The sequence below is a fragment of the Pezoporus flaviventris genome, unplaced genomic scaffold, assembly GCF_033815535.1.
Source record: "Pezoporus flaviventris isolate CSIRO_AGI_PZ_B2104156 unplaced genomic scaffold, CSIRO_AGI_Pfla_v1 ptg000145l, whole genome shotgun sequence".
Classification (NCBI taxonomy): Eukaryota; Metazoa; Chordata; class Aves; order Psittaciformes; family Psittacidae; genus Pezoporus; species Pezoporus flaviventris.
This window is the reverse complement of record NW_026892693.1, coordinates 173,050-192,902: the sequence shown is the minus strand read 5'-3', so window position 1 is coordinate 192,902 and position 19,853 is coordinate 173,050. Positions and strand designations below refer to the sequence as shown.

Genomic DNA, 19,853 nt, shown 5'->3' with positions numbered 1-19,853 from the left:
CCTCTGCCAGGACCGTGGTGAAACCTGGAGCCATGGCTGAGCCTTAGGGCTATCCTAGAGACACATAATAACCTAGGCTGGAGGGAGAAGCTCCATGGCTGGATTCAGTTAAGCCAGGATCAAAGTGTTTGCTGATTCCTTAACAACACACAACTCACAGGCACCCAGGGTCAATCAGCTGAATCCTGCTTTGTTCCCAAAGCTTCCTGATAATTCCCTGGTTATTATTTAACCCAGATGACTGCTGTTGTCCTTCTGAGCCTTGGGGACAAGCAGGGGCAGAGGTTTCACACCCTCCCTGGCCCCTATGTCAGTGTTTGGCTGCTCTTACAGTGGGGTTTTCTCTCTCCCTCTGTTTCTAACTGGAATTTCCCATGCTGCAAATTCACAATAGGAAATCTCAGATTTACCCTCAACTGCAAGATAAAGCACATGGAGAACTTGCAGGAGGCATCAAGTCAAAAAGAATGGGACACCATTAATTCTTACATGAATCCTTTGTCTCTGAAATCATAGAATAATGGAATGGTTTGGGTTGGAAGGGAGCTTAAAGCTCATCCAGCTCCAACCCCAACCCCTTCCACTGGAGCAGCTTGCTCCAAGCCCCTGTGTCCAACCTGCCCTTGAACACTGCCAGGGATGGGGCAGCCACAGCTTCTCTGGGCACCCTGTGCCAGCGCCTCAGCGCCCTCACAGGGAAGAGCTTCTGCCTAAGAGCTCATCTCAGTCTCCCCTCGGGCAGGTTCAAGCCATTCCCCTTGCCCTGTCCCTACAGGACCTTGTCCAAAGACCCTCTCCAGGTTTCTTGTGGTACCTTAAGGTATTGAAAGGCCACAATAAGGTCTCTCTGGTGCCTTCTACAACAATATTCAATGACTTTATGTCCAGCTGCTCTCTCCTTCACCATCACCAAGTGTTTAAACAGGAACATGAGCTCTTAGTGTCTTGAAAACACAAGTCTGTGGCTACAACCCTATCACTGTGCTCATTGTGGCTTCACATTGGAGCTGCTGCCATCAAAACCAAAAGCTTTTTGCTCCTTGTTGTGTGTGTTTAAGGAAACCAGTGTTTTGCTGTGTCTAACGGCTGCCACTGCCTTCAATGGGGTTATCATCTGACCAGGAGAGCAGAGCAAACACCAGGTGAGGTTCCAGGAAGCAGAAGCAGCAGCCAGCATTGCAATGCATCTTCCTGCTGGGTCATGATGAGCAGGCAATGAGGTGCCTGGCTTCTGGCATTCCTGCTGATGAGCTCCTAATTGCTTTAGCTTCACACTTCCAGGTGGAGCTGCTTTCATTGTAGTTAAATCTGGTTTAAAGGCAGCTGAGCAAATGCTGGGTAGGAGCTACCTCCCCTTCTTTGGGTACTTAGTGACTGGATTTAGGAATCATCTCATGTTCTTGGGCAAGTACTTATCTCCTTGCATTTGAATGCACCATGTCACCCTTATGTGTTTACTGGGTCCATCAGCTCCCTTTATTGTTGAGGGAGATTTGGTGGGGTTCATGCCCCTCACTGCAAGGCAGACACCTCCATTGCTCCAGCTGAAGAGATCTGAATGAGCTCTGCTGATTGCATTGACCTGAGTCTCATCAGCTGTAATGGGACCTTGGTTCAAAAATAGGTAAGGAGACACTGAACCTTGGTCTCTTCTATGTCTCTTTTAGCTGGTGGGTTAAAATAGGTCAGGAAACAAGTAAAATAGGGTTTTTTTCCTTTTTGGTTGAAAAGGAGTTGAAGACTTGGGATTTGATTGCGTAGATTCTGCACTGGGGATGTGATTCCTCTTCAGTGTGTGGAGTCTTGATATGGGAAGAACCAGCAAAATGGAGTACTAAGCTTTTCTCTCCAGACTACCTGGAAACCTAGCTACCTTAGTTTCCGTTGGTGTAGAAATGAAAAGGAGAATTTCAGTTTGGGTTTGCTCCCTTTAAAACTGTTGGCCAAGTTATTTTCTTTTGTTTTAGAAAGAGAATTGGGTGATTTCAGAATGGCTTCTTTTAGACACTGTTGTTACTTTGGAGCAAAGAACCCTTCTGAGGTCATGGTGGAGGAAGCAGGGAGATCTTCTTCAAGCACTGGTGAGTTTATTTCTGTGTCTTTGCTTACCGCAGTTCATGCTTTGGAAAGAAATGGGGGTGGCTTGAGATGAGCTCTGAGGCAGAAGCTCTTCCCTGGGAGGGTGCTGAGGCGCTGGCACAGGGTGCCCAGAGAAGCTGTGGCTGCCCCATCCCTGGCAGTGCTCAAGGCCGGGTTGGACACAGGGGCTTGGAGCAAGCTGCTCCAGTGGAAGGGGTTGGGGTTGGAGCTGGAGGAGCTTTAAGCTCCCTTCCAACCCAAACCAGTCTGGATTCTATGATCCAGGCCCATGAAATTGTCCTTAATACAGAAACATGCCAACACACTGACCCTCCAATTCTCTTGCTTTGGACATGAGTCATCTCTGTCAACAAGGCAGCTGCAGAAGTGAATTTCGCTGTTAACAAAGAAGAAAGTTTCTTTCTTGCTATCCCCAGCTAATTACTCTCTGATATAAATTTAACTACTTGTCGTTATTTGCCTTGGGATGGATTTGCTTGCGTCTCTTAAGCTGTGAGGCAAGTTGTAGTCCACTACATCCATCCTCCACGCCTGACTGGCTTTCATAAATGTGGTTTTCCTACCGTTATGAGTTTGGGATTGGAGAATAAGCATGGGAATGGGGTCACCTTGTTAGCGTCGAGACAAACACATCACCACCGGGATGGTTATGTGAGGCGCTTTATTGAGGCGCCGGGAACCAGGGGCACGTACCCAAATCTGGTTCCGGTTCCCGTCACATCGCGTTCCCCATTTATACACTAAAAATGTCGTCACTAATACATATTCAACACAGATTACATCATTGACTAATACATATGCATCAAGGATTTCTACATCAGTCTATTACGACATCAGCTTCTTCTGCGCTTGCGCAGCCCCCTCTGGTGGTCGCCCTGATGAAGTAAGGAGTCTTCCTCAGATGAAGAAAGAAGTCTTCCTCAGGTTGTCCTCTTCACCTTTTCTCTACTTGGCTAGGTCTCAATCGCCTTGTGGACGTTAGCATTCTCTTATCTTCACCAGGATGCTTCTGGTATGCCCTTTTTGGCTATCTTAAACTTAGGTTCTGCTTGGGTAGAGTTTTACAGTACATACACCCATACTCCCCTCACCATATAGAGTTATGTTAGCTCTTGCTACCAAGACTACCATTGTAACATTTAGTTATAGAGGAACTATGATACAAAACAGCAACGTTACATCTTCTAATATACAAAGCCTTACAATTGATTTATAAACTTCTCAAATATAATCATTTTACTATTTTATATGATTATTTTATTGTAAAAACTTCACCCTCTAACAACCTGACTCAACATCTAAAATTTATAGTCTAGTTACGAGATAGACAGATCCCTTCTAGAATGGATGGGAGTAAGAGGTTATTTTATCACATCCTAGGACAGTTGTTGAGGATGGATGTGGTCCAGAGCAGGTCTGAACATCAGAAGGACTTGTACCATGTACCCTCTGTCCATGGTATGTGCATCTCTGAATAATTTTCTGTGGATTAAACTAATTCCTGTCAGGATCTGAATACCTTATGGAGGTCAAACTGGATCAGCTGCCCCCCTCAAACCTATTTTCAGTTTGTTTTAATCCAAAAGACAGGACAAGAGGAAACGGCCTCAAGCTGCACCAGGGCAGGTTTAGATGGAGCTGAGGAACAATTCCTGCCCCAGAGGGTGCTCAGGCATGGGAACAGGCTGCCCAGGGCAGTGACGGAGTCGCAGTCCCTGCGAGTGTTCACACACTGTGGAGACGAGGCCCTCATTGCCATGGGTTAGTGGTGGCCTTGACAGGGCTGGGCAATGGTTGGACTGGATGAGCTTGAAGGGCTTTTCCAACCTGGTTGATTCTAAGGGTCTAAAAGGAGCCCAGCTCATGCAGCCTGACCCCAGCCTCTGATGGGCATGGCAACAGTGAGGGGAGGACGCTGTGTGTGTGAGTGTCTCTTCCAACTTGAACTCTTGAAGCTGCTCTCTTTATCTGAACAAATACTAGAGATACAGAAACACACCTTCACTGAGCACAGATGGAGACACAAAACTCTGATTGAATGACTCAACTTTTAATTATCTAAATTCGAAGAAGATGAAACTACCTCAGATCTCCTAATCCCTCCTCCCAGCACTCTTAAAAGAGGTATTTTAGTTTTCTTTTCAGTTGGACTAAAACTTTATAAAGGGGAAAAATAAGATAATTTAAAAACCAAGAAACCACCTTTTTTTTTTTTATATTTTCCTGTAAGTTGTGGTGAAAACTACCAGTTAAGTTGCAGGGAAGGAGACAGATGCAGTGAAATGCCCGAGGTCAGGTTTGGTTGTCCTCATATAGATATGTGGTGCTGTTTGATCTGTCCTGATGTTAGCGTAAGAGCTGACACATAACCACCGGGATGGTTATATGAGGTGCCTTATTGCAGCGCTGGGAAACCAGGGGCATGCACCCAAATCTGGCTTCCACCCCGTCACATCGCTGTCAATTTAGACACTAAAATGTCATCACTAATACATATTCAACACAGATTACATCACTGACTAATACATATGCATTAAGGATTGCCACATCAGTCTATTACGACATCAGCCTCTTCTGCGCTTGCGCAGCCCCCCTCTGGTGGTCGTCCTGATGAAGTAAGGAGTCTTCCTCGGATGAAGTAAGAAATCTTCCTCAGGTCGTCCTGTTCACTTTTCTGTTCCTTGGGCATGTCCCAGTCATTATGTGGATGCCAGCATTCTCTTATTTTCACTTGACTACTCCTAGTACCTTCGTGAGTTCTGCTTCGGTAGAGTCTCACAATACTCCCCTGGATCCACCCATATACCCTTCCCCATATATGGCTACGTTAATTGCTTATAACTTTTAGTTATAAAGTAACTAAGATACATAATAGCAGAATTTCAACTGGTTCTTAATACAAAGAAACCCTATACTAATTAGCAGATTTTCAAATATAATCATCTTTTCTCTTTGTACTATTGTTTCAACTCACAATTTCACCTATTACTAACACCGAAGGGCCAAGGACATTGCCATGCACTTAACATGCACATCGTGCAACCTTCAGAAGGGTTGGGTCATTCTGGAGCAACATCTGAAAGCTCATAGGCAGACCCAGGGTCCCCTCCATGGTGTTAATAGTCAATGTTCAGGCAACTGAATTCAATCCCAGATGCCTTTATGATTCCTGACATGGTTCCTCCATTCTGATCCACCTAGCGATGCTCATGTGAATGTTTCATTGAGATAATGGTCTAGGACTATGGAATTACGGCTGTGTGGTGCAGACATCATCGTGAAGAAATAACAGGGACAGGTCGGGAACAGGCACACGTTACTTCATGACTTCTGGTTGCCCAAAGCAGTGGTAAATGCTCCATCCCTGGCAGTGTTCAAGGGCAGGTTGGACACAGGGGCTTGGAGCAAGCTGCTCCAGTGGAAGGGGTTGGAGCTGGAGGAGCTTTAAGGTCCCTTCCAACACAAACCAGGCTGGGATTCTGTGATGGGCTTGGAAGCATCTATCAGAGTCACCAGTGACAGGGGCAACCCTAAAGCATCCCTTCAGAAAGGCCTTTTTCCCCTGTTGCCTCCCATTTAAGTCCTTTACCACACACCTCATCTGTTCCAGAGGAAGGACAGGAGGGTGACCATGAGCAGCCAGCACAGAGGTACCAAGGAAAAGTCACGCCTGACCAACCTGAGTGCCTTGGGTGATGTGAGCATTGATGTTTGCATGGACAAGAAGCAGAGGACAGCATTTACCTCACCGTTATCAAGGTCACCATGATCTTCTGTTGGCTCCTTTGCAGCCAAACTTGTGAGCTATGGTTTGAGTACAAGGAATTGAAGATGGGTGGAAACCTGGTTCATTGCCTGTGGTGCTGGGATTGCTGATGGACACTGATACCAGCTTCCCTGGTTCTGCTCCTCTCCCTGCCATGATAATGTCAACCATGGCCCCTGTGAAGCTGTTACTGCCTCAGAAATGCTCCAAAAGTGGATGTCAAAGCTGGGCTTGTTCTGTGCCTTGCTCTAAGGGAGCCCAAAGCCCTGTTGCTTGTTCAAGCTGAGGTCATCTCCTCTGGGTACACTTCTCCTCTTCCAAACTAATCAATACAGAGAAGAGATAATGACCTGCTGTGGGCTTTGTCACCTCCTGGGGACCAAAGAGATTCACAGTCCCACATCCCCACATCACTTGAAATAGGAAGGGGGTTTGCTGATGCTGGTTCATTCCCAGGCTCCCTGCACAGCTCCAGGCACGTTCATCTTCACATCCATCTCCGAGAGCATCAGGAGGGCAGCAGAGACAGAGCTGAGATGTAAGTGAGGGGCAGCATCTTCCAGCCCATCTTTCTCCTGTGCTTCTCTCTTGCCAACAAGCAGCAGCTCCTGTCTTCATGTCCTGCCCTACTTCAGGGTCCTGGGCTTCTTGATGATGCTCTGGGCTTCCCAGGGAGCTGCTTGTGCTGTGTGCTCCCCATGCTGCTGCTGAGAAGGCAGGTTTGGAGAGCACCCTCAGGAGGCTTCCTCTCCTCTGAGCACAGATGTTTCCTGGGTGAGCATCAGAAGCTTTCCTGTACAGGACATTCAGGGTGCTCCCCATTGCTGAGATGAGGCAGCTCCAAAAGATGATTTTTTTTCCCCCAAAGCATGTGTTCAAGAAAAGATTTCTTGAACCCTCTTTCTACTGAAGACTCAAGGGAAAGGTTAAAGAACCACGAAAAGGTTTTAGATCTGACAGAGTGTGTCAGGAGTGAGGGGAAACCAATCTCAACCTTTGTGTAAGAATGCACAGGTTAATAGTATGGTTCTGGTTGATGGGAAATCAGAGGTGATGCATCTGGAGCCCCTTGCCATGGACAGGATCAACTTTCACTAGAGCAGGCTGCTCCAAACCCCAGGCAACCTGCACTTTCCATAGGTCAGGAACTCAGTCCAGTTTCCAGTTATCAAGAAGCCCGAGCAAAGAGGGAAAGAGCGGGTGGTTGGCCAATGTTCGTGAGAGGATGAAGGATCAGCTCTGCACTGTGAAAGCACCACGTTTCTCTGTGTTCCAGGTTGAGCCGGATGGTCTCCAAGCCCCAGGCTCAGCACGAATGCAGTCAAGGAAGTGCAGCACTAAGGTAAAGCTACTCAGGTGTGTGACCTCCCCACTGCTTTCCACAGAGGTCATTGCTCAACATCTCAAGGTGAGCCAGAGGAGCACACACCACGTTGTGCCATGGTGTTCAACTGCTTGAGCACCCCTTTGTTCTACCTGTGCTGGCACAGGACTTTCACCAACCTGTTCCTCACTGAGCTGTGCCTGAACTCTCCCTTTCCATCCTGCAGGACTGTCTCTGAGCAGCTCCCACCACACAGAGGCTTTTCCACCTGGCACATCCCTGCCTCTTGGAGAAGAAACCTCCAGCCAGGAGCTCACCCACAAAGCACCATCCAGCCCATGGCACAAAGCAATTGCACCCAAGTGACCCAGTTCAGCCTGGCGGGGTTCACAGAGGACCCGGTGACTCAGCTCAACTTGTTCCTGCTCTTCCTGCTCACCTACCTTGTCACCATCACGGGCAACTTGGGCATCATCATCTTAACCAGGGCCAGCCCCCACTTCCACTCCCCCATGTATTATTTCCTGAGCAACCTGGCCTTTGTAGACCTCTGTTCTTCCACTGTCATCACCCCCAAGTTGTTGGTTGACTTGATGTCAGAGAAGAAGAGCATTGCTTATGCTGGCTGCGTGACTCAGGTCTTCCTCTTTGATTTTTTTGGGATAAGTGAAAGCTTTCTGCTGGCTGCAATGGCCTATGACCGTTACGTGGCCATTTGCCATCCCCTGCTGTACCCCCTTGTCATGTCCCCAAAGTGCTGTTTCCAGCTGGTGACTGGCTCGTACCTCATGGGGCTGACCAATGGTGTGGGACAGACCATCAGCATGTCCACCCTGTCCTTCTGCAGCTCCAGCACCATCGACCTCTTCTTCTGTGACATTTCCCCCCTCATCTCCCTCTCCACCTCTGACACCACCCTCAGCCACATCATCCTGACCACTGCAGCATCTCTCTTTGGTGTGTCCTGCAGCCTGGTTGTCCTGCTCTCCTACGTGGCCATCATCGCCACCATCCTGAGCATCAATTCAGCCGAGGGCAAGCACAAAGCCTTCTCCACCTGCACCTCCCACCTCACCACTGTCAGCATCTTCTATGGGGCATCCTTCTTCACTTACTTAAACCCCAGCTCAGACAGCTCAAGAGCAGCAGATAAATGGGCTGTGGTGCTCTACACCTTGGTGACTCCCATGTTGAACCCCTTGATCTACAGCCTGAGGAATAAGGAGGTGAAGGAGGCTTTGAGAATACTCATGAAAATAAAGTGATCTTGACTGTTTTAAGTTCAGGCTCAGGTACAATGAAGATATGAGGGGGATGCTAAGCTGTTTCTGAAGTGTCTGAAAGGGACCACATATGGGAGGTCTTCTGCATCTGAACTTAGGTGATACACCTCCTGCTTTGATATCACCAGCTGAGAATACAAATAAGAGCATTGCAAAAGGTTTTACAATTGCCCTGAAGCAAGGTATGAGCTGTGTTTTGTGTTGGTCCCCTTTTGCTTGGCGAATCAGAATAAACAGGGAGTGAATTCTACTGTTCCACTAAATCAAACTCCATTTCTAGACAGTGCTGTGAAGTCATTGAGGGTCATAAGAAAAGGATACAAACATCTTCTGGAAGGTAAACAGAGTTGGCAGCAAATAGCTGGCACACTGCATAGGAAGTTTTTGTAAGTTCTGATTCTCAAACCTCCTTCAATGATTTTCAGCTCCATTCACCTCATTACATTTTGGACAGCAAAGAATTTACATTAAAAGTGGTACTTGTGTGACCTCTATTATGAATGAAGGTGCTTTGAAAGAGTTTTAAGACATGGTAGCGATGAACCCCCACCAAAAGGTGGATACTATCAAGGAACCCCCATCCACTGCTCCATATCTTTGCTTTCCATTTCCCTGTTGACAGCAATAAAAGCTGTGAACTCCATGTAAGCCTGAGCACAGCAGAGTGTAGGAGCTATGGTGTTGCCCAGCAGCCTTCACACCTGACACTTGGCATCCCACAATGGCACATCCCAGCCTGGAGCAATGGCATTGCCTGCCTTGACCTCTCTTCTGCTGTCTTCCTGTACAGAGAGCTGTTATATAGCTTATATACATAAATATACATATATACATTTATATAGATAAAAAGCCCCTCAAACACTAAAGAGTGTGCATTACCTCAGCTCATAGAACTGCAGTCTCTACCAGGACCATGCTAAAACCTGGAGGCATTGCTGAGCCTCTGGGCTATGCTACAGCCATAGAATCATAGAACGGGTTAGGCTGGAAGGACGTTAAAGCTCCTCCAGCTCCAACCCCAACCCCTTCCACTGGAGCAGCTTGCTCCAAGCCCCTGTGTCCAACCTGGCCTTGAGCACTGCCAGGGATGGGGCAGCCACAGCTTCTCTGGGCACCCTGTGCCAGCGCCTCAGCACCCTCCCAGGGAAGAGCTTCTGCCTAAGAGCTCAGCTCAGTCTCCCCTCAGACTCCTCTACAGGCCCTTGTCCAAAGCCCCTCTCCAGGTTTCCTGTAGTACCCTTAATGTACTGATAGGCCACAATAAGATCTCTCTGGTGCCTTCTACAACAATATTCAATGACTTTATGTCCAGCTGCTCTCTCCTTCACCATCACCAAGTGTTTAAACAGGAACATGAGCTCTTAGTGTCTTGAAAACACAAGTCTGTGGTTACAACCCTATCACTCTGCTCATTGTGGCTTCACATTGGAGCTGCTGCTCTCACAACCAGATTTTGTTCCTTGTTGTGTGTAAGGAAACCAGTGGTTTGCTGTGTCTAAGGGCTGCCACTGCCTTCAATGGGGTTATCATCTGACCAGGAGAGCAGAGCAAACACCACATGAGCTACCTCCCCTTCTTTGGGTACTTAGTGACTGGATTTAGGAATCACCTCAAATGTCCTTGGGCAAGCACTTATCTCCTTACATTGGAATGCACCATGTCACCTCTATGTGTTTACTGGGTCCATCAGCTCCCTTTAGTGTTGAGGGAGATTTGGTGGGGTTCATGCCCCTCACTGCAAGGCAGACACCTCCATTGCTCCAGGTGAAGAGATCTGAATGAGCTCTGCTGATTGCATTGGCCTGAGTCTCATCAGCTGTAATGGGACCTTGGCTCATAAATAGGTAAGGAGATACACTCACTTTTGGGTCTTAATGTAAGTCATGTCTTAAGGAGGGTGACTGGGTTAGTTTTTGGAGGTCTTTGCTATGTCTCTTTTAGCTGGTGAGTTAAGAAATGTCCTGAAGCAAGGGAAGTATGGTTTTTCCCTTTTGATTGCAAAGGGTTTGAAGACTTGGGCTTCAATTGCATAGATCCTGCACTGGGCATGTGGTTCCTCTCCAGTGTGTGGGTTCTAGGTGTATAGGAGACTCCAGGAACATGGAGTACCAAGCTGCTGTCTGTAGGGTGGCTGGAAGCTGAGCTACCTTAGTTTCCCTTGGTGTAGAAATAAAAAGGATAAATTCAGTTTGATTTCAGTACTCCCTTTAAAACTGTTGGCCATGTTATCTTAGTTTTTGAAAATGAACTGGGGGATATTAGTGTGGATTCTTTTAGACACCACCGCTATAATGGAGTGAAGAAACCTTCTGGGGTTGGTGGTGGAAGAAGCAAGGAGATCTTCAAACACTGGTGAGTTCATCTCTGTGTCTGCCTTTACCACTATTGATGGCTTGGAAAGATATGGGGGTGGCTTGAGATAAGCTCTGAGGCAGAAGCTCTTCCCTGTGAGGGTGCTGAGGCGCTGGCACAGGGTGCCCAGAGAAGCTGTGGTTGCCCCATCCCTGGCAGTGTTCAAGGGCAGGTTGGACACAGGGGCTTGGAGCAAACTGCTCCAGTGGAAGGGGTTGGGGTTGGAGCTGGAGGAGCTTTAAAGTCCCTCCCAGTCCAAACCTGTCTGGAATTCTGATTTTTGAACTCAAGAAAGAGCAATTTGCATTTCTTGTATGTGGAGACAGGGTCAAAGTGAGAAGGGGAAGGTTGGTTTGAGCAAGGGCAGACAGAGCCATTGGCAGGACTGGGTTTAGGTGGCTTTAGCCACCTGCAGTGTCAGCCTGTGTGTGCAAACCAGATACCACAGAGGAAAGGATGCTTCTGTGTGTGACAAGATGTGAGTATTTGATGTGGGATGGGTGATGTTTAGACAAGCTGTGGTATTGAGAATGGCTGGTTTCAGTGGTGTTGTTAGATGCAAGGTGTTTGAGATGTCTACTGTTTATGTAGCTCTAACTTAGTTATGTAAGTACTATCCAAGGTGAAGGAGAAGAATGAGGATGAGGAGATGGCCATTGAGTGTGTGAGCCATTAGCAATGGGAAACAGCAGCTGCCTTCATCCCCCTGCCTGAGGTGAGTGTAGACAACTTCAGCTGGATCTTCTGAACCCCTTTGAAGGTGTTAAAGCTTTAGCAAAGCCCTGTCTGCTGTCAGCTGCTTTTCTCTATAAGGAGCAGGTCCCACTCTTGGTTTCATTTCCTTCTTTTGCAAGCAGGAAAAGCCACCCTGAGGATATTTAAATCTTGAGGTATATGATGCAAAATGTTGTTTCAAAAGCCCGTTTGGGGTCCGAAATGGGCAGATGGAATCACACAGACTTAAATAGGGAAAGTGCTGTGCCCTGTCCATGGGGAAGAGGTGCTCTAAGCACCAAGACAGGCTGGGGGGCAGTTTATCAGAGAGGGACAAGGTGGTTGTGGTGTCCACTGAGTTGAAATGAGCCATCAATGTGTCCTTGCAGCAAAGGCACCCACCAGCAACATGAGAAGAGCACTGGGGGTGAGTCAAGGGACTTTGTGCAATGAACATCTGAGCCCAGGCTGGGGAATGGGGAAGTAAAAGCTGCTTTGGGAAGGGTGGAGGGAGAAGATGAATTGTGCTGAAGAGATGGTCATCTTGCTTGGAAAGGGGCTGATGGAAAGAAGGAAGTGGTAGGGGAAGGAGGAGGAATGCTCATTTCTCAGCAGGCAATATGCATATTTTAAGGTTGTCTCCTCATCATTTTAAGGTCTGCATATTTCAGGTTAACATGAACAGTGGTCATCTCGTGTACATCTATATATACACACATTTTCTTAAAATAGAAGTAAGAACAGAGGAAGAAATATATGGAAAAATAATTCAGATGAGAAGGGGGTGGGTTTTCCCTTGAAGCTACAAGTACATGGAATTGCATTCAGGGATTCTGGTCTCACCTTAATCGACTCAAACATCACTACAGAGTAAAAAAATCACTGCAATGTGACCTCTTATCTATTTAATGCAACACTAATTCTTGTGGCAAATTAAGGCATGATATTATTGTATTTACTTGTCCTTAAATAAGAACAGCTCCCACAAACAGGAAAGAAATCATCCCAAACTTGCGGACTTCTTAAAAAGATTTTGGATGCTCATGAGAAGATGCTTATCTTTTGCAGGACCAATTCTTTCCATAACAGGCCAGTCAGACCTTTATATTTTAAGCTCTAAGATGAGGTTTTAGCTTATAGGAACTATTGACTATTCTTTTGTCAAGGTATCATTTTTCAGTGTATTATTTAGGACCTTCAACCATCATGGTTTTATCTCCCAGGAATTGGGTGCAGTCCTAAAGGAAACCCCAAATCCTGCATTAACCTCATGCACTGTGTGCCCCTATGAGCTGGGAGAAGTGATTCAACCTCTTCCCATGTTTCTTTGTCTCCTGCTGCCCAGAGAGTGGCTGGAGGAAAGCACTTGAGTGTGACCACGTTTGTCCTCTTGGGCTTCCCCAACCCGTAGAAGCTGCTCTTTGTGCCTGTTTTACTCATCTCCATCAGCATGGTGGTGGGGAACCTTATGCAGACCAGCTCTCAGCTTCATGAACTCATCTACTTCATTTCTCATAGGTAATGTGCTTATTTCCTCCATAGGATATATCTGGGCGTCTTGCTTTTCTGGATGGGCCTGCTCCATGGGAAGCTTCCACCATTCTGACCTAGGGAGAGGGTGGAATTTTATCCTGTGTGATAAGCAGTCATACAACTTGGTGCAGGAACAGCCTTTCAAGGCACTGCCTGAGCAGTGTTGGCTTTTCCTTGGATGCCATCTGGAGCTGATGACACAGATGCTCCACGCTTCTGGCCATATGTTGTATGCTGACGTGCCCAACTTGTTTCATGGCTCAAAGACTCTCAGTGTTGTCCGGAAATCCCCCATCACCTCCTCTTCTCCTTAAGTGTTTCCATCCAGGCCAAGCTTATTTTCCATCCCAGCTGCAGCTTGCTCAGGATTTCTCATTCCAGGGTTTGAGAGTTGAGTCACATTGGACCAAGGGGATATTCTATCTAATTGTAGGTTTCCACGTCTGAATTAGTCACAGAAGGTTCCCCTTATGGAGACAAGGATGCATGTGGGGGCTTTGATTCAGCTTGGATCTATTTTAAACATCCATATCAGGGGTTTCTTCTGGAAAAAGTGGATGGTTCTCTGCCCTTGCAGTGAAGGGTGCTGGGCAGACACAGCTACAATGTGGGTTGTGTTCAGAGCAGACAGAGGCCATAGCCTGAAGAGTCAGTTTAAGCCTAATGGGAAGCATCAGCTCACTGTGCTGATGTGTTGGGGTCCTTGAGAAACCCCACTCAAAAGTGAGGAGGTGAAAGCAGCTTTTCATACAACCATGGAATGGTTTGGGTTGGAAGGGAGCTTAAAGCTCACCCAGTTCCAACACCTGCCATGAGCAGAACACCTTCCAGTAGAGCAGGTTGCTGCAAGCCCCATCCAACCTGTCCTCAATCATTTCTGTTGGTCAGTAATGTCTAATGCAGTAGAGCTTCAAAGCTCGGCATGCATAAATCACTTCCTGGACAGAATAGGAAAGCAAAATGGATGTTGGCAGTGTCCTGGCTGTGTGTTTGCTTTTATAAAGGTTTCTAATAACAGATATTAACTTCCTGATGAGGGGTTTCTATTCTGCATGGATGGATAGGAAATTATTGCCTAGAAGATACTAGTGTTGGTTTGCTCTTTTCAGAGCCATAAGAAAGGAACTTTTCCCCATAAAGCTGTGCCTAAAGGGGTTTCAGGAAACATGGAGAGGGGCTTAGGACAGGTGCCTGCAGGAACAGGCCAAGGGGAATGGCTTGAACCTGCCAGAGGGGAGACTGAGATGAGCTCTGAGGCAGAAGCTCTTCCCTGGGAGGGTGCTGAGGCGCTGGCACAGGGTGCCCAGAGAAGCTGTGGCTGCCCCATCCCTGGCAGTGTTCAAGGCCAGGTTGGACACAGGGGCTTGGAGCAAGCTGCTCCAGTGGAAGGGGTCCCTGCCCGTGGCAGGGGTTGGAGCTGGATGAGCTTTAAGCTCCCTTTCAACACAAACCAGGCTGGGATTCTATGATAGAGGCCCACGAAATTGTCCTTAATACCCAAACATGCCAACACACTGACCCTCCAGCTCACTGGCTTTGGGCATGAGCCATCTCTGTCAAGCAAGGCAGCTGTAGAAGTGAACTTTGCTGTTAACAAAGAAGAAAGTTTCTTTCTTGTTATCCCCAGCTAATTAATCTCTGATGGCTTGTTATGAAGAATGAGGGAAGTCACATCCAAGTCTTCTGAGAAGCTTTCGTGGTGATGAGGAAACTTCCTTGGTAAACCCCAGAAGGTCTTGTTAAAGCTGGTGACTCCTGGAAGGGTGCTTGGTCCCCAAGGACCACTTCTTGCTTTGGCAAAGTGAGCAGCATCACTTGTGATGGAAATAGCTGTGAGTGCTTGTGTTGTGAAAGCCTGGATCTCGGGCCTGCTGGAGGGCTTTCTGTGCCCATGCTAGCTTGGTCCTACTCTCTCTTTAAAGACACATCCCTGTCTTCATGACATGTGCAGATCATGTGGTTCTTGCTAATGGGGTGCTTTGTCCCTTCCTGCTTTTGACCCCTAATAAAGGGAGCTGGGGAAGCTCATTGCATTTCTCTTCACTTTTCAACCTCCTCAAGGACACCTCATACATTAAATTCCTTGTTATTAGTTGCCTTGGGATGGATTTATTTGTCTCTCTTTAGTTCTTTACCTGTTAAAAATGTTCTTAAACTGTTAAACTGAGGCAAGTTGAAGTCCACTACATCCATCCTCCATGTTTGTCTGGCTTTCATAACTGTGATTTTCCTACCGTTATGGGTTTGGGATTGGAGAATAAGCATGGGAATGGGGTCACCTGACTCAACATCTAAAATTCATTGTCTAGTTATGAGACAGTCAGGTCCCTTCTAGAATGGATAGAAATAAGAGGATGTTTTATCCCATCCTAGGGCAGCTGGTGAGGGTGGATGTGGTCCAGAGCAGGTCTGAACATCAGAAGCACTTGTACCGTGCACCCTCTCTCCATGGTATGTGCATCTCAGAATAGCTTTGTCTGGATTAATCTAATTCCAGTCAGGATGTGAAGGCCTCCTGGAGGTCAAACTGCATCAGCTGCCCCCCTCAAACCTGTTTGCAGTTTGTTTTAATCCAAAAGACAGGACAAGAGTTAAGGGCCTCAAGCTGCACCAGGGCAGGTTTAGATGGAGCTGAGGAACAATTCCTGCCCCAGAGGGTGCTCAGGCATTGGACTCAACTTTTAAGTATCTAAATTCGAAGAAGGTGAAACTACTTCAGATCTCCTAATCCCTCCTCCCAACACTCTTGAAAGAGGTATTTTAGTTTTCCATTCAGTTGGACTAAAACCTCATAGAGGAGGAAAACATATACGATAATTGAAGGACTGACAAACCATTTCTTTGCATGTTTTCCTAGAAGTGGTTGGAAAACTATCATTTAAGTTGAAGGGAAGGAGACAGATGCAGTGATATGCCCCAGGTCAGGTTTGCTCTCCCTTATATAGAAATGTGGTGCCATTTGCTCTGTCCTGAAGGGCCCAGGGCATTGCCATGCACTTGACATGTACATCATGCAACCTTCAGAACAGTTGGGTCATTCTGGAGCAACATCTGAAAGCTCAGAGGCAGACCCAGGGTCTCCTCCATGGTGTTAATAGTCAATGTTCAGGCAACTGAATTCAATCCCAGATGCCTTTATGATTCCTGACATGGTTCCTCCATTCTGATCCACCTAGCGATGCTCATGTGAATGTTTCATTGAGATAATGGTCTAGAACTATGGAATTACGGCTGTGTGGTGCAGACATCATCGTGAAGAAGTAACTGGGACAGCACTTCTGGTTGCCCAAAAGAGTGGTAAATGCTCCATCCCTGGCAGTGTTCAAGGCCACGTTGGACACAGGGGCTTGGAGCAACCTGCTCTAGCAAAAGGTGTCCCTGCTCATGGCAGGGTGCTGGGACTGGATGATCTGAAAGGACTATATGTTACTTATAGATGAGAATTGCTAACTAATTGTTAGGTTAACGAGGCTGTCATATGAATATCATCTTTAATGCTCATGTCAATAGAGGCCAGGTTTTGAATCATCTCCACAAAAACCAATGTTCTTCTCCAAAACATTTAGGCTGATCTAACAGCACCTGAAGCACAGGGCAAAGAGACCCATGTCCAGCTCTTCCTGCCAAAAAGGTGATTGCTATTTGAGGTATCAGAACCATTTATGCAGAGGATCCCTGTCATGTGTTTGATGTGGGAACTTTGGGCCTACAGCCAGGGGTTGCTGTATTTTATAGATCCCTTCTCTGCAAAGATTGAAACAGAATTTGTGCAATGATGCTCTCAGTATGAAATGTATTTCCAAAACCTCAAGCCTGTTTCTTGTGTTGCTGGAATTCACCATGCTGCCTCCCTGGCATGTTAAACTGAGGTTTCTATTGCCAGCCCACTGAGCAGGTTCCTCCACACAAGACAAAGGCAATCCAGGTCCTCTATGAGTGAAGTAGCATCCAGTCTGGGTAAATGTTTGAGCATTTCAGTTGTCTCTGAATTGGAAACTTTCTTAAACCCAAGGGGAAATAAGGACACCAGAGTGGGCTAATTCATCAAGCAGCGATGAGCCCTCCACATGACACTGCTCATTTAGACTCCTGTTTCCACAGAAGCTCAGACCAGATGATCTTTTGAGGCCCAGCCTGGGCTTTCTGTGGCTCCATGATTCTATATGCATAGTGTAAGCCAAAATATCCGACAAAATGGAAGAAAACAAGACATGGTGAAAGTTTTGAAGGAAGCTCTCTGATATCAAAGGTGCCAAGCCCTTTAGCATTTAATGGTACAGACTCTGGCTCCTTCATTGACTGCAGGTCGAAGCCACGTTGTCCCCACACCTATGACAGTTCATGCTTCCATACTGTTGTTTTTCTGAGCATGTAATAATTCTGTTCACCATCCATATACTTTCCCAATATAAGTTAATTCTCACTCACAACAGCTAAAGGAAAGATATTCCCCCCCATCAGTGTGTTTTGGCTTTATTGAGACCCAGAGAGCTCTCAGTTACCATCAATTCTGTGTTCTTTCATTTATGGAAGCTTCCTACAAACTTATTTCTAATGTGAAATAGACAATTTGGTTTTCGTGGTGTGCTTGAGCATGAGCAGGGCATGGACATGGGATATGGGTGCTTATCTCCAAGTGGAATTGCATTTCTCTCACCATTTAGGTAAAAGGTTATTTCAGATGAATGTAAAACACCACTTACAATGAATGGGAGGAGATCTTGATGTGCCCAAAATGTCCCTAACACTGGGTTGTCTCAGCACAGTTCATCAGCCTCTATTATGAATTATATTGTCTGCAACTTTTTACTTTAAATGAAATCTCCTGTAAAGCTGCAGCCCTGGGAGGGATTCCCCCTGATATTCAAAGGTGCAGCTTGAGATCTTCATTCCCACCAGCTTCTTCCCTCTGAAAGGCACAAACAAATGCAATGAATCTTTTGAAACCTTTTCTCTGACTCTTTTTCAGCAAGCAGATGTAAAACTACACTGCCTCTTCCCTCCCACGCCAGCAGCTTTAATAAAGAGCTCACAGGTAAGAGGGAGGAATTTTATTGGTGCTGAGGGACAAGGTCAAGAATCCTGCAAGAAAAAGATGTCTTTATCAGTGACAAAAGTTATAACTGTATCAAGGCGATTGGTGTTTCCTGTGAGGGAAAGAGGCCTGGGATAATTGAGGGTAATTTCTTCCTACAGGCTGCTGACTATGAAGTGAATTGAAGTTTGAGGTTCCTGTCCTTTTGGCTTCCTTCCAAGGAAGGAAATTGTGATTTGGGGGATCTATATCTCATTAAAAACTGTAATTGAGTTTTGTGCAGGAAGCGTGGAAGCATCTACATCAAATCATGGGGTTTACTGGGAGAAATCCCTTTGTTTTAGTGCCCTATAGGCTTTCTCACTTCAGATGAACTGTTCGTGTCCCGGATGACAGAAATCTTCTGTGTTGCCAGCGGCTGAAAAAGCTCCTCCCGCATTTCACCAGAGACCCCATCACCTCCCTGTTCCTCAGGCTGTAGATGAAGGGGTTGAGCATGGGGATGAGCACAGCATAGAAGATGGAGGCCACTTTATCCAGACTCCTGTGGCTAGATGGAGGTTGTAGGTACGTGAAGAATGATGTCCCATATAACAAGGCAACAGCCAGCAAATGGGAGGCGCAGGTGTGGAAGGCTCTGGCCCTGCTCTGTGCTGAGCACATCCTCAGCACAGTGCGGAGGATAGAGATGTAGGAGAGCAAAATGACCACACTTGCACACACCGCATTGATGGTGAATAAAGCAAAGATGACCATCTCACTGCTGTGGGTGTCAGAGCACACGAGCTTTAGCACAGGGACGACGTCGCAGAAGAAGTGGTCGATGTGGTTGGGTCCACAGAAGGGACCTCCAAACGTGCACCATGTGCAGATGGTAACAGTGAGGAAGGCAAATAGGTAGGATGTTGCTACCAGCTGCCAGCAGACGCGTCTGGAGATGATGGTCACGTAAAGCAGGGGATGGCAGATGGCAACGTGTCGGTCGTAGGCCATCATGGCCAGGAGGTGACACTCAGTAGTAGCAAAGAAAGCAAAGGTGAGGAACTGCATCATGCAGCCAGAGAAAGAAATGGATTTGTCCTCTGATAACAGGTCTGCCAGCATCCTGGGGGAGATGACTGTGGAATAGCAGATGTCAGTGAAGGCAAAATGGGTGAGGAAGAAGTACATGGGGGTGTGGAGGCTGGGAGACACCCGCACCAATGTGACAATGCCAACGTTCCCCACCAAAGTGACAATGTAAATCAATAGAAACAAGACAAAAAGAGGAGTCTGTGCATATGGGTTGTCTGTAATTCCCAACAGGATGAATTTATTCTGGGTGAGATTTCCTCCCATGACCAGGTGTTACCTGTTGAGGCAAAAGGAAGAGAAACATCAAACTGATTAAAAATGGTGGTTCACTTTTGGACCATATCTAATCTCGATCAGTAACCATTGGAACTGGCACATTTTAGAATATTTTTCTACATTTTCTGACCCAATTTATGTATACTTCATGTTTTTCAGTTGAGGTATTTAAAAATGAACAGTAAGAACATTGAAGCAACAAATGGCATTTTTGTTTCTCTAAGATGTGACACTTAAAAATACGGATTTAATTTAATGCTTGTTTTTGAGATTTAAAAGAGGAATCAAATCGTTATTCACTTTCAGTTTGGAGGCAGTTCTTGTCAGAAGACAGCTAAGAGGGAACTCATGGTGAGTTCACGCAAGCTTGGAGCAAGAGAAAGTCCCAGTCCCAGG

General features: G+C 46.6%; 2 protein-coding genes across 2 annotated transcripts; one reads left to right on the top strand and one right to left on the bottom strand.

Annotated features, from left to right (window-relative positions):
* The first annotated feature begins 7,528 nt into the window (after positions 1 to 7,528).
* Positions 7,529 to 8,455, top strand: LOC133282891 (olfactory receptor 5G3-like). The gene has a single exon (XM_061479252.1). The coding sequence runs from the start codon at positions 7,529 to 7,531 to the stop codon at positions 8,453 to 8,455; it is 927 nt and encodes a 308-aa protein (XP_061335236.1).
* Positions 8,456 to 18,467: 10,012 nt separating this feature from the next.
* On the bottom strand, positions 18,468 to 19,445 carry LOC133282892 (olfactory receptor 5AP2-like). Its single transcript, XM_061479253.1, has one exon. It carries the CDS (start codon positions 19,443 to 19,445, stop codon positions 18,468 to 18,470), a length of 978 nt encoding a protein of 325 aa, XP_061335237.1.
* Positions 19,446 to 19,853: the final 408 nt, after the last annotated feature.

Bases quoted from the DNA above. Each gene is read 5' to 3' on its own strand.
- LOC133282892 (XM_061479253.1), bottom strand. From the start codon at position 19,445: ATGGGAGGAAATCTCACCCAGAATAAATTCATCCTGTTGGGAATTACA.
- LOC133282891 (XM_061479252.1), top strand. From the start codon at position 7,529: ATGGCACAAAGCAATTGCACCCAAGTGACCCAGTTCAGCCTGGCGGGG.